Source organism: Pogona vitticeps, chromosome 4 (assembly GCF_051106095.1).
Source record: "Pogona vitticeps strain Pit_001003342236 chromosome 4, PviZW2.1, whole genome shotgun sequence".
In the NCBI taxonomy this organism is placed as follows: Eukaryota; Metazoa; Chordata; class Lepidosauria; order Squamata; family Agamidae; genus Pogona; species Pogona vitticeps.
The window spans coordinates 112,298,546-112,313,836 of record NC_135786.1 but is presented as its reverse complement, the minus strand read 5'-3'; the positions used below and the strand labels follow the sequence as shown (position 1 = coordinate 112,313,836).

The 15,291-nt window shown below is 38.1% G+C and overlaps 1 protein-coding gene across 1 annotated transcript in view; it reads left to right on the top strand.

Annotated features, from left to right (window-relative positions):
* HMCN1 (hemicentin 1) overlaps nt 1–15,291 on the top strand; it is a 372,920-nt gene that overhangs the window by 104,887 nt on the left and 252,742 nt on the right. Inside the window, exons 7-10 of the mRNA XM_078393073.1 lie at nt 4,147–4,253; nt 8,675–8,795; nt 14,283–14,546; nt 14,994–15,138. Of these exons, the coding sequence (XP_078249199.1) occupies nt 4,147–4,253; nt 8,675–8,795; nt 14,283–14,546; nt 14,994–15,138 (637 nt within the window). The remainder of the gene's footprint in view (nt 1–4,146; nt 4,254–8,674; nt 8,796–14,282; nt 14,547–14,993; nt 15,139–15,291) is intronic.

Genomic DNA, 15,291 nt, shown 5'->3' with positions numbered 1-15,291 from the left:
GTGGGGGTGGAGCCCATGGAGTTAAGATTGTCCTGTTCCCTGCCTTTTCTCTCAGACATCATTCAGCCAGTGGCAGTGGCTTTCCTTGTTTTTGTTTGTTAGTTAAATAAAGTGGTATGGTGGTCTAAATACCAATGGCATGTCAAAATACCAATGCATCAACCTAACATGGTATTAAAATTTCATTGTTTCAGTTAGGGAAATATTTTTAAAAAAATGGAAATAGAGAAGAGGGTTTTTCCATCCGCCCTTTTAATGTTACAAGCCACCTATTACGTCACGAGGGTTTCACCTCAGATAATGCTGCCCACAGATCCATTTGGGTGCAAACTAACTATTCACACAGGCTACACAACAATCAGGATTGCACTGAATTTTAATAAAAAGAAATCCTGCCCTAGCGCTGTGCCAGAAAGGTGTGCAACAGCTCTTAAAAGGACTCATGGGAGCTTTCCTCATCAATGAATAGCAGGTGGGATTCTGGTTGGTATTGTGGCAAAGAATTCAAATCTCTTCTCCCATATGTCACCTTCCAAATCTAGCTCATCTTTCCACATAAACTAGCTGCTTGCAATAAACCACAAGAGGCCATATATAGTGGTGATGCGGTAAACAAGCAATCCCCATAGTCAGCCTTCCTCCACCAATAACAAGAATCCCAAAATGCAAGCAGTTAGATTTGTTCATATCAGTGAATGAGGAACAGGCCTTTTGGTGAAGTGGTTCTAAATCGTCCATTCCAGACCAAACTACTCTCAAATACTTTGCATCACAACACGGAGTGCTTGAAATAATACAGCATTCCTGGGAAAATCTGTTTGTCTCCTAACCACTGTGGAGCTTACAGGAAAAACTCAGAGGGAGGCGGAAGATGATGTCATAATCCCCTCTATTCATAAAGTGTTGGGTCTTCAATCCTGCAAGCCCTAGTTCTGCTTCCTCATTGGCCATATGATACAAATAATGTCATGTCCAGTGGCTGCCAGAGAAGGTTCTTGTAGAGTAGGGAACCTCAAGCTTCTCAGCCCCCAGGCTAATACCCAGTGTACACACACAGATATGCATGCACACAGTGACAGACAGACAGACAGAAAAAGAAAGAAAGAATTCAAAGTTTTATCAATGGTATTAAGCAAGCTTTCACATCTCCAATTTCCGAGCAATTTTTGAAGCCAGGGAACAGTGTTCTTTGTTCAGCTGACATTTGTGAACCTGGAGCCCTCCAAAATTTTTGGACCTCATCCGCTGTCATTCCAGCCAGCTCCCAGTATGTTGTTTGCTATAATCACAGTTGTCAGACAGCAAACTAGCACAGTACTGGATTGGGAAAAGTGTTTAAAATTGTTCCAGAATATCTGTCATGTAAAATTGTATTTCTCTGGGTTTCCATTCCTCTTATATTACAGTTCTTTCAGCCTTCTTGTTCTTAAGAACATCTTTGTCAGAATCCTGCTGGTGTTCCTGTAAAGTTTGCATAACTTGCTATGGCTAATTGTGGCTAGTTGACAAGGTGCTAGGGTACATGGCCATGCACCTGGCTGTGCTATTTATATGTGCCCTAGCACCTTATTAATTAGTCACAGCTTGCTCCAGCAAGTTACATAAAGTTTATGTGCAGACTGGTAGGATTCTAGTCTTTGAATTGTGACTTCCTGTGCAATACAATTATATGCTTAGCCACAGAAACTGCTGCAGGAATCTGTTCCCTGTCATATTTTGAGGGGGCCCTTACAGCAGGAATTTAGCCTCCTGCAAGGTATTTAAATAGAACGCAAACAGATTCATGTACATGTGTCTCAGTCTACTTCGTGTTGATAGTTGAATCTGGAGAATATTCAGTTTGCAACCTACATATAAGAGAGAGACATCTCAAGATGCCATAAAATGAAGTTTCTTGTGTTAAGCAATAAACTTCATTTTATAGTATCTGAGACAGCTCTCCTATGGTTGGGTCATTCCTCTTTTTGTCAGAATGATGCAAAGTTGTGAAAGAGCCAGACCAGGTACACCAAGTTGCTTTGGTATGTGTTGAACCTCTGCACCTCTCATTGTCAGAACTCTCATAGTATTGATCCATATTGTAATAGATCTAGAGGAGAGATGGGCATGAACCACAAAAACAGTGGCTTGTGGCTACTCACAAACCACAAACTATATATATATATAAAAGAACAATCAACTGGTTCATTTTTTTTAAAAAAAAGGTTCATGCCTGGGCGGAGGGCAAAATTAACTCCCCATCCCCACATCCCACCCCTTCCCACAGCCCCTGTTGCCTTCCTTTCTGTTCCTGCCACCTCCTACTCCACCACCATCATTGCTCTGGCTACAAATGGGTGATCCAACACCATGAGGCCCAATCTGGATCTCCCATTTACAGCCCCACAGCCTACCCACTCCACCTGTCACCTCCTTACCTGGTCCTGCCTTCTCCTCCTCCTCCTACATTGTTGTTCTGGTTGCAATTGGAACAACAATGGAGGAGGAGGAGGAGGAGGCCCCACTGCAGTCAGGCCACTCTCCCATGTGCAGAGACAGCAAACATGTCTCCCAGAAGGGAATCTAGGCCTGCTGTCTCTCGAGATGGTGGTGGAAGCAACTGGACCAGGCAGGGAGGCGATGAGGGCAGTGGGAAGGGGGTGGGGCAATGAATCAGGAAGTGCATTAAATTGTAAACAAACAAATCATGGTTCAGGTCAGTTCACATTTGTCAGTTTTGACATACCTAAACCAACCTGAACCAATGAACCAACGAATTTTTAACGGACTTTCTGATTTGGGTTTTTTTTTCATCTCCATCTCTAATGTAGAGCTTAGAAAAGTTGCTCTTAATATAAAAATTACAAAATCGGTAAACTTTAATGAAAATATATACAAAATGTTCTACAGATGGTACATGACGCCAGATAAGTTGTCAAAAATGTATAAAGGTATATCAAATATATGTTGGAAATGTAAATTACAAGAGAGAACCTTGTGTCATATGTGGTGGACATGTAGTGAAGAAAAAAATTATTGGATACTAATACATGAATGTTTACAGAAAATTCTGCTATGTAATATACTATTTAAACCAGAATTATTCTTATTAAATATGTTATCAGACGGTTTAGATAGGAGAGAGAGCCATTTGGTGATACATATAAATAATAACTTCAGCCAGAATATTATATGCATGGAAATGGAAGAAAACCGAAATACCAAATCGTGAAGAACTAGTGGAAAAGATTATGGAAGTGGCAGAGATGGACATATTAACAGAAGCTTTGAAAGACAATTCAATCCAAGAAGCATCTGAAAAATTGGACCCTATATATAAATAGGTCCGTTCTATAACTTGAAAGCCAAATGTGATAATTTTAATACAAAATAGTCAAATAACACTACAGTGTTGCCTCGCTAGACGATTACCTTGCAAAACGGCTTATTTGCAAGATGATGAGTTTTTGCGATTGCTATAGCGCTTCGCAAAACGGTTTTCCCTATGGGCGATTTTCGCTGGACGATGTTTCGGTCTGTGCTTTGCAAGATGTTTTTTTTTGGGACCGTTTTTTGCAAGATAGTGATTTTGACAGCTAGTCCGCACTTCACAAAATGGTTTCTCTATGGGCGATTTTCGCAAGACGACGACTATTTTCCCCATTGGAATGCATTAAATGGATTTCAGTGCATTCCAATGGGGAACCGCATTTCGCAAGATGATGTTTTCGCAAAACAACGATTTTCGCAGAACGAATTAACATCATCTTGGAAGGCACCACTCTAGTTGGAATAATATAGGCAACTAACAGACACAAAAGTCTTTAATGTAATTATATGTTTAAGTACAGATAATATATGATAATGTATAGCATGATATTATCCCGAGTTATTTCCTTTTACCCTTGAAATAAAAAAGAGAAAAAAAGAAAAAAAAAGAAAAGTTCCACTCCCTCAACTTTTTTGATTGGAGATCCTAGAATCCATCAATGAATGTATGGCATTCTGGAAGTTATAGACTAAACATTTAACTTTTTCAAGTTTTGTAGAAATCATGTTCCTGAATTTCAAGCTGAATCTGGCAGTCGCATGTAAAGGCAAAAATGTTTGAACCTTCTTGATTTGACTGGTGAAAAACAAAATGTCTATCTCTTCTTTATGTTCTAGGTAAGCTTATGAAGAAAGGATCTGGCTTGAATGAGTTACTAAATATTGAAAACTCTGCGAAAGTACTGAATGTAAAAGATCCAGAGCCAGGAATGTGGACAATTAAGGTAATGTTCCTTTACTGATAATACAGCTAATTTCCTGAATTTATGGTATACATTTTAATAAAATGTACATAACAGTGTCCATAAAATTACATTGATCGCACACAATTCTTCTAATTCTTCAGGCCCTAAATTAATTAAAGGAAGTATTTTTACTGTACTTTTAATTATTATTAATCCTGCAGTCATCTTGAGTCTTGATGTTAAAGTGGCCTCTTAATATTGGATTGATATTTAAGACCTATAAGATGAGGTCATCTTTACAAGGTATACCAGAAGATGGTCTAAGATTACTTCCTTGTTTTTGTGAGTCCTTAGGGGGCTACAGTCAATACGTTCTAACTCTGAAGCATGACAGTTTGCTGTTTTCTTTCTGGAAAAAGACTAAACCACAGACAGCTGTAGCTGTCATGTGTCTGGCAATGAGAACAGGAGATGAAACTTAAGCAAATGAAGCCCCAGGGCAGGAATTTTGATTCCACGTCTTTTTAGTTGCTCTGGTCAAATAGAAATGGGAGTGTGGTCTGTCACCGCCTCAATGAAGCAGGAGAAAAAGTTATAATGTATAAATTGGCATATACTTTGCAGAGAGGATTCTTCTCCCTATGATGCACTGCTGAGCACTGTGGAATCCTCTCTGGATGATAATTGTGGCTACTGTTGATGTTCCAAAAGCCTGGTACAAGCATGACAAAATTATTCCACACGCTAGTACTTTCTAGTGCTACTAGGATGCATAGCTTCCAAAGCCAATTCTTGCAAACTGTCATTACTTAAAGACACTCATTGCTGATTTGTGCCCACTGCCCACCAAGGAAACTTGTGAATCTCATTGTTTCTCAAGACACTGAGAAATAAATCCCTCTTTTCCCTTGCGGTGAGTTTCTCTTTGTGAGACTTTCCCTTGCCTGTCCCCAAGATATTGTTTGGGATTTCTTGTGAGGCCCATGGTCCTGTTTTCTGAAAGAAAAGGCAAGCTGCACATGATCATTTATTTATTTAAAACATTTTTATCCTGTCTCTCTCCTTAAAGGGGTCTGAGGCAGTTTACATAATTAAAAAATAGCATTTAAAAGCTAAAAACAGTAAGTGTACAAAATATTTAAAAAGATTGAAACAAGTATTATATTAAAATGTTAAATAAAACCAACATTTAAAAAATGCAAGTACAACAATCTATGTAAAACCCCTCTCAGACCACCAGTGATTAAGGAAAATCCTGCCTGAAGAGAAAGGTCTTTGCCTGCTTGAAGAAGGACAGCAAAGATGAAGACAGCTTAGCTTCCCATGGGAGGGAATTCCAGAGCCTGGGAGCAGCAACAGAGAAGCTTGTCTCTTGTGTACCCACCAAGTGCACCTGTGAAGGTGTTGGGACTGAGAGAAAGACCTCTCCTGATGCCCGGGCAGGCTCATAGAGGGAAATGCAGTCTTTTAAATACCTTGGACCCAAGCTGTTTAGTGCTTTACAGGTTAAAACCAGTACTGTACTTTGAATGGTACTTTGAGTTACGTGTTCCTTGCAACTAGCCCCAGTTAACAATCTGGCTGTGGCATTTTTGGACTCTCTGGAGGTTCCGAATACTTTCCAAAGGCAGGCCCACATACAGCACATTACAGTAATCCAGCTGAGATGTAACTAGGCATGTGTCACCATGGCCATATCAAACCGCTCAAGAAACGGGCACAGGTGGCACACTAGTTTTCACTTTGCAGAGGCACTCCTGGCCACTTCTGAAACCTGGGCATGCAGGCTCAGATATGAACCCAGGAACACCCCCAAGCTGAGTTCCTGTGTTTTCGAAGGGAGTGGAACCCCATCCAGCACAGTCTGCAACCCTATTCCTTGATTTGGTTTTCGACTGACCAGATGTTGTGTAAAACTATGAAGAGAATCTGTTGTCACTCAATTTGCTCAACAAATAATTAGCAGCCAGTTATTGTTTGATAACAGGAGTCTTTGGCATTGTTTTTTTTTTAAAAAAAGAAAGACTTTTTAAAAAATGTGTCGATCAGTAGCTGGCGCATGTAAAAAAACTCTCTGAGTAGTGATTTTATTGAGTGAAAGCCTAAGCAATATAAACAAAGACTTTAAAAAAAAAAGGCATACTGATTTATCATGATGCCTGGAAAGCTTATATTAGTGCAGTGGTTTCTCATAATATATTTGCTGAGCACTCTTGTTAGAACATGTTAATGAGCAGGTCCATTTTGACCTCTTATAATTTTATAGTGGCAGTATATTTCCTCTAGCTGTGAGGATCAGATATGGATTTGTGAATTCAAAATTGATTTTAATAACTCTTAGCTGCATGCTATCCATCTATCCTTAGCTCCTTGTTTGCTGTTTAGAGAGACAGGTGTTGATTATTCTTTTGTTCCTATGTTTTGTGGTGATGGTGCTATGACACAAATTCTCAATAGTGATTCAGGGTGTGGACCTGAATTGCTTTATACTATAGACTTTGGATAAACAATCAGCCTGAAGAAAACACAAGTCATGGGCCAGGGCGTGGACTCTATTACCATCTCCACACAAGAGTTATAGTTTGTTCATGACTTTGCATTCCTTTGTTCAATGATCTCTGACACTCTCCCCCTAGATGTTAAGCTGGATAAACGTATAGGCAAAGCAGCTACCATGTTCTCTAGACTCACAAAGAGAGTATGGCTTAATAAGAAGCTGGTGGCATACACCAAGATCCAGGTCTCTAGAGCCTGTGTCCTGAATACACTCCTATACTGAAGTGAGTCCTGGACTCTGCACCTCACGGCAAGAGAGGAAGCTGAACATGTTCCATATGCATTGTCTCTGACACATTTTTGGTATCAGCTGGCAGGACAACGTTCATAATAGAGTAGTCCTAGAACAAGCTGGAAATTTTAGCATGTAAACATTACTGAAACAGCGATGTCTACATTGGCTTGGGCATGTCATGAGAATGGCTGACAGTTGGATTCTGAAAGATCTCCTATATGGAGAATTAGTGCAGGGAAATTGCTCCAGAGGCAGACTACAGCTGTGATACAAGGATATCTGCAAGTGGGATCTGAAGGCCTTAGGAATGGACCTCAACAGATGGGAAACCTTGACATCTGAGTGTTCATCCTGGAGGCAGGCGGTGCAGCATGGTCTCTCCTATTTATTTATTTATTTATTTATTTATTTATTTATTTATTTATTTATTTATTTATTTATTTATTTATTTATTTACTTACTTACTTACTTACTTACTTACTTACTTACTTACTTACTTACTTACTTAGTTAGTTAGTTAGTTAGTTAGTTAGTTAGTTAGTTAGTTAGTTAGTTAGTTAGTTAGTTAACTTATATGCCACCCACTCTACCCAAAGATCTCTGGGCGGCTTACAACAATTAAAATACAATAAAAAGGTAAAACAATTAAAATACGATTAAAATAGATACTCTAAAAATTGCCATCAGGACCCACAGTTGATATTATTTCAATTAAAAACCTTCTGGAACAGGAAGGTTTTGACCTGGTGCCGAAATATCATCAGTGTCGGCACCAGACGGATCTCAGTCGGGAGGGCATTCCATAGTCTGGGGGCAGCTGCCAAAAAAGCCCTTTGTCTACAAGCCTCTTACCTCCTTGAGGGACGGCTCTTTCAAAAGGGCCCTTGGGCTAGATCTTAACTGCCGGGTAGGCTCATATGGAAGGAGGCAGTCCTTCAGGTATCCAGGGCCCAAGCTGTTTAGGGCTTTATATGTCAGAACAAGTACTTTGAATTTTGAAGAGACACTTTTCTAGCAAGCCAAGGCAAAGAGGCAGTCCCGAAACCAGCAAAATCAGGAAGCTGGACAGGGGACAGACTGTTTTTTTCTTCAGTGTGGAAGGGATTGTCACTCTTGAATTGGCCTTCTCAGCTACACTAGATGCTATTCCAAGTCCTTCATTCAGAGCACGTTACCATAATCTCTTGAGACTGAAGGATGCCTAATCTAATCTATGCCTGGCAACAAGGAATTGTGCTATTCAGTCAGTTGTGCATTCCTGGCACGGCCAGTTACACAAAGCATCAATGGAAGCGCTTGGTGGATACCATTTCCACCTCATTTCTATTATAACTGCCACAGGTACAATCTTGAGTTCTGCTTATATAGTTGGGCAACAGGATTTTAGCCAATGTATGTTATTTTAATTTCATGTTCTCATTGACAAATATGCCTTTATGTGCATTTTTAATTATATGGACTTTTAGTGGTATATATTTACCTGCAGAACATAACATTTCTTAAAAATAAGAACCTGGTGCTTCTCAGTGATTGGACGCTATGAGATAGCTACATGTTTTAGTTAATATCCAAACACCCTGAAAATTCAATGCATTTGCAAATAAAAAATTGGTTAATGCAAAATTTCTTTTCTATATCTAGAATGATATTCTCCTGCATTGTTTTTCAGACATCAAGTGGTGGACGACACTCTGTTCGCATTACCGGTCTCAGTACCATTGACTTCAGAGCTGGTTTTTCCAGAAAGCCAACATTAGACTTCAGAATGACTTCCAGCAGACCAGTGCAAGGTTAGTTGCTGCTTGAGTTCACACATTTTAAATTTAAGTAGTTAGTGAATGAGCTACTCTGCCATCATACTGCTCAGGGAAAAAACATACTTAGATGCTAGTCAGCAGGCAAATATATAATGAAGTTCTTTCAGACATCTTGCCTATATCTTGCATGATGAATCTCGGATTTTTTTAAGAGCACAACATAGTATTGCTTTTTTTTTTTTTTAAACAGGCTGCTATGTCTTAACTCAGAACGAAAAACAACTTAGTTTAATGAGAGCACTTCTTTGGAAAGTGTCTTTCAGATGCATCCTTTCTCTTTAATGGATCTTGCCCAAACTCTTTGTTCCGTAGAAGACTGGAAACTTGAAGGGTGTTGTATTTTGATATGGGTACAGTGGATTTTGTGTTGCAGACATTTCAGATTCTTATCTTGGCTCAAAGGTGTCTGAGTTCTTCAAAATATGATTGGAATTAGAAACTGAAAAACAAATTGAAAGTCTGATTAGTTGATTTCTAACGGAGTGGAGAAACAAGTGAAACATGGAAGACAAACAGAATGGTTTTATGACAGCAGGGAGAGAAAAGAAATCTAATCCTTTATAAATGTTTATGTGAGGTTTTGATTTAAATGAGTGTAGTTTGGCTTCCTAAAATTTCCTTCTGTGTTACAAAAATCACAATCCACATGGTTTACAGTTTTTCCTGCATGGGCCTTTTGGATTATTCTTACAAAGCATGTCTTGTTGAGCTCAATGAAATATGCCCCTAAGTAAATTTTCATAGGACTGGAATATAAATTTGTTTATTCTTTAATGGAGACTCTGCAGTAGTCTCAAGCTTCCTCTAGAGCAGGGGTTTTAAACTCAATTTACCTGGGGGCCGGAGGGAGGCAGAGTCTGGGTGAGGCTGGGCCGCATCAGATTTTCCGCCAAGCGGAGCAAGAGCCCGAGGAAGCTGCCCAGGAGTTTCCTTAGCCAACAGACAGGTGGGCTGGCTGGCAGGCTGCAGTTCTGGATGGAGGGTGCAAGAGGTGCTGTCTTGGGAGAATGCCGGCGAGCGAGGCAAGGCTTTTTTTTTTTTACTCTTGACAGCAGAGGATGTGTGGGCGCTTTGGGGGGGCAGGCAAGGCGAGGGCCACAAACTATCATCTGGGGGGCCGCAGATGGCCCCCGGGCCGCATGTTTGAGACCCCTGCTCTAGAGCATGGGAAACTTTTGGACTTCTAAATGTTTTTTCCTAGAACTCCAATAGTGCTTTATCACTGATCATGATGAGTAGACTTCTGGGAGTTGTAGGCCAAAACGTCTAGAAGGCCCTAACTTTGCTCTAGTCTAGACCAACAGCAGGAAAATCTATGAGGGATATATCTGCGTCCTGACATGGTGCAAATTATGCTTTACTTCTCTGTTCTTACTAAAGGAAAGAACGTCTGAGAAATGATTCACTCCAGCAAAGATACCTATTCACATCAATATGTCAAACCAGATCATTCTGTGGTCCTGTTTAGGTTCTGCTCCTTCTGTTTCTTGTTGACTCCAGGATTGTTTTTGCCTGTATTGGATTCTTCCTCCCCTCTGCTTCCTTCTCTTCTGGTTTCCTTTGACTTGTTCTGCCTAAAGCTCAACAGGAAGAGTGGACTGATAACTAGAAGAGCAGAAAGTCTGAATAAAATATAATAATTTGTTTATTGTTAACCGGGGAACTTGTTTATTGATGTAATAATTTCCTTTTCTTCTTTGTTATATATCCTGTTTTTATGTGTTTGGAAGCCACCTAGAGTGGTCGTAAGACCAGATAGGTGGGATATTTCTTAAATAAACAAATAAACAAATAAACAAATAAACAAATAAACAAATAAACAAATAAACAAATAAACAAATAAATAAATAAATAAATAAATAAATAAATAAATAAATAAATAAATAAATACTCCAACAACACCCTGTTTGAAAAATTAATAGGGGAGGAAGGCTACATTTTGAACAATTACATTACATTGCTCTATGTAAACATGCTTTTCTGTTTCCTGAGAAACACTGTTGGCCCCAAAATTTTCTTTATATTCCCGAACCTCTGAGGAAAGGCAGCAAAGGACAGCAAGAACAGAGACTAGTATTGACTAGGAAAGATACAATGAAAAGCTGCATTATTGCTTGTCTTCCTTGAATAACCAAAATAGGCTGTGTTGTCTAAAAGGACAGTAGAAAATGTTAAGAGAATGATAAAAGAGACTTAGAAAAAGAGATAAAAGATGAAGAGATTATAGAGATTATTAATAAACTAAAAAATGGTAAAACTCCATGTTATGACAGAATGGGATCAGAATACTATAAAATTTTTAAATCAATATTGATCCCTAAGTTAAAAATATAATGAGATACTGGAAGGAGAGAAAATACCGGATTCTTGGAAGCATTCATTAATAACTCTTATTCCAAAACCCAATAAAGATTTAAGAAACTCAAGTTCACATAGACCTATTTCATTATTAAATCAGGATGCAAAGATATTCACTGCAATACTTGTGAATAGAATGAATAAGTTTATTACAAAATATATTAAAGAGGATCAGAATGGGTTTTTAAAGGGAAGACAAATGGAAAATTTAACTAGGAGGGTCTTGAATATTGTATATAATATAGAAAAAGATAAATCAAAGGCAGGTATTTTATCACTAGACATATTCAAGGCATTTGATTGTGTAGAATGGCCAGATTTTGTTAAAGGGCTGGGGTTTTGGAAAGAAATTTAGGGGGATAATAGACCAATTATATGTGGAGAATACCTCTGCATTAATAGTTAATGATGGGATGACAGAACAGATAGCTCTAGGCCTAGGCACTAGACAAGGTTGTCCTCTTTCCCCAGTTCTGTTTGATTATTGAAATGTTAGCAAATGTAATAAGGAATGACGATTTAATTGAAGGTATGGGGAAAAATAATGAAATAATTTATTTGCTGATGGGTCCTTATGGACAGTGAAAAACCTGTTAGAAAGTATCGATAGAATTAAAATTCATTTGGAAAAACTGGACTATGTGTAAATTGACAAAAATCTGAAATAATGTTGTTTAATCATAATAAATTAGAACAAGAAAGGTTTGTTGAGAAACATGACTTTAAGATATGTAAATCAGTTAAATACTTATGTATAGATTTAGTAAAAAATATTAAAAGAATGAAGGAATATAATTATAATAAATTAAAGGAAATAATTAAAAAGAAATTACAGGAATATTGTAATTTTAAACTTTCTTGGTTTCGAAGGATTGCACTGATAAAAATGAAACTTTTACCAAAAATTATTTTTTTATTTAGAATGTTACCAATACAATTAACAGAGGAGGATTTGAAATTTTGGCAAATATTGTAATGAAGGGAAGAGACCTAGAATAAATAAAAAGTATTGGTATAAAACAACAAAAAGGTGGTATAGGTTTACCAAATATAAAAAATTATTATTTGGCTAATCAGTTGAGGTTTATTGGAAAAATTATATACAACCCAGAAAGGTTAATTTGGTGGGAAATTGAATAATCAGAATTACAGGAAGATACTGTGTTGAAAAATATTTATTTGGCATGGTTAAGAAATATAAAATAAGTGAAATTAATAACCCATTTTAAAGACAATGGTAAACATATGGTAGAAATATAGAAAGAATTTAAGTCCATTTAACTCAGGGGTCAGGTAACTTTTTTACCTTTTACCCCCCAGAAAATTTATATACACTGACATTACCCCCTTGATTTGAAAGGAAGGATCGTGGTCACACACGGCCTGTTGAGTGCTGCCGCCAAAGCCTTGCCACCCGGGAACAGGGGTGTGGGGTGGCTGCCCGGTGCCAAGAGGCTGAGCCTAGCCCAGACCGCCATTGTGGTCGCACCCACCCCTCTCCGCCGCAATCCACCTCTTCAGGCACTGGAAAGAGAGGCTCCTCCTGGCTGGGGCACTCCAGCTGCTTGCCCTGGCCTTGCCCTCTGCCATGGCCAGCCCTGCCACTGCCACCTCGGCTGCCCTATGCCACCAGCTGGGGCCGATTGCCATCCACCATCCGCTGTGGCTCGGTTGCAGCCGGGCTGGAGAAGGGGGTGGGGAGGGGGCAATAGGGCAGCCCGGGAACTCCCTTCCAGGAATAAGAGGAGGAAGAGGAGGAGGAGGAGGAAAAGGGGTTAGGGTTGCATCCTCATTACCCCCAGGATTTTTCATCTTTACCCCATTTGGGGTAATTTAACCCTCTTCCCTGACCACTGATTTAACGCTCCACTTGGATCAGTGACTGAAATAGAGAATTTTCCTGTTAATATGAAAGTGTATGCGGAATTATTTAAAGAAAAAAGTGATTAGATTGAAAGATTGGTTGTATAAAATGAGATTGATAGATCAAATGAAACAAATCCTTCAGAATAAGAATATTTTATGGTTGAATTATGTACAAAGATGTACTAATGAATGGGTAAAGAAATATAACAAAGGTAGAAAATGCACAAAGTATGAACAATTCTTATCATATGAAGACATTCAGATAACTGATTCAGTAAAGGGTACAATGAATAAAATTTATGGGCATCTTCTTGACTTAGAGGAAGAAGAAAGTGAGAAAGAAGGATTGAAGATAGTGTGGGAACGAGACATTGGAAAAAGAATAAATGAGGAAGAATGGAGGAAGATATGGAAAATGAAGGTCTTAAGATTTATGTCAGTGAGAATAAGGAAAAACTTTTTTAAACTGGGTCTAAGATGGTATTTAACACCAATAAAATTAAATAAAATTAATGCTAGTTATCCGAATGTCTGTTGGAAATGTGAGAAAGAAATTGGTACATACTTTCATATGTGGTGGGAATGTGAAAAAGTACAAAGATTTTGGAAGCTAATCTTTAAAGAATTAAAGGACATATGTGAAAGAGATATATAATTTAATTCTGAGAGTGCTTTGTTATTAATATTTGAGAATGTGGAATATGATAAGATGACTAAAGAATTGATAACCAATATATTAACAGCGGCTAGACTGATAATAGCTAGGCAATGGAAATCAAAATTTGAATTTCAAATCGATGAATGGTATAATGAAATATGGAATATAGCTACAAATGATTAACTTGTAATTTAAAGGTTAAGAAAGGAGAGTTGAAAAAGAATAATTTTTATGAAATATGGGACAGAGTTTTGGATCATGTGTTAACAAGAGGAAAAGGGAAAGCTCCAAATCAAGAATCAATGCAGTTCTGGAGAAGAGGACAATAAAAGAAGAAGAAGAATATAGATGGAGAAAGAAGAAGATTATTGCAAGAAGTCCCGTCTATGGTGGTGGGGAACACAGTTAAATCGTATTTTGGTTTGCGTATTTTATGTTTATGTTTATGTTATAGTTATAAAAATAAAATTAAAAAATAAAATAAAAGGACAGTACGTAGAGGAACTTGTGCTGCTTGGGATAACTGAAAAGTCTCAGTTTCACATCTTTGTAACTTTCACTGTGTACTTTATCAATAGGGATACCTACCTACATTCTACTGAATACTACAGGGATCTATCTACCTGCGAGAGTGGATCGTCTAGAACTGCTCAGTATCACTGGAGAGCTTCTGAAGACAATTCCTGTTAAATATTTCCCCAGTAGAAAACCCTATGGAATCTGGAACATTACTGAGTTTATTCCACCAAATGAAGCCTTTTTTCTTAAAATAACTGGTTATGACAAAGATGACTACCTCTTCCAGAGAGTTTCCAGTGTTTCATTTTCTAATATTATTCCTGGTAATTTTTTTAAAAAAAATATTTTTGTTTTTAATTGTATGATCTTTCTTTGTTTACAGGGCTGCTTTGGGAAGGGATATACCAACCATTTGTAGGGTTGATATTGTACAGCCTTAAGTATTATAGAATAGGAACTACTGTCCTATTCTGTTATATTTCTAATACTATGTTTCCCTGAAAATAAGACAGGGTCTTATATAAATTTTTGCTCCAAAAAAACACATTAACGCTTATTTTCAGGGGATGTTTTATTTTACAGTCATATCTTCTTCTGGTTGCTGCACAATGCTACACAGTGGTGGAGGGCGGGGTTTCACTTAACTAGGGCTTATTTTGGGGGGGGGGGTAGAGCTTATATTTTGAGTATCCTGAAAAATCATGCTAGGGCTTATTTTCAAGTTAGGTCTTATTTTTTGGGAAACCAGGTAACACTGCCTTTTATTTTAGATGCTCCAAGAGTAAGCATGCCCAAGAGTACACCAGGATATTATCTGCAACTTGGTCACATTTCTTGCCACATTGCCAGTCTTATACCTTTTACTATGTACTTCAGCAGAAATGGAATGAAACTGGGTATGGATCAGTTTTTCAAGTAAGTAACAGTTTTTGTTTTATAGGAATTTTCTCTTTGATAAATGACTGTATGGCAGAGAGATACAATGAAGAGCGCATTATATCACAACAAAATTGGGTCAAAATTTAAGGGTCCCTGTAGTCCACAGAGGAAACTTCAGGTTCTTTACAT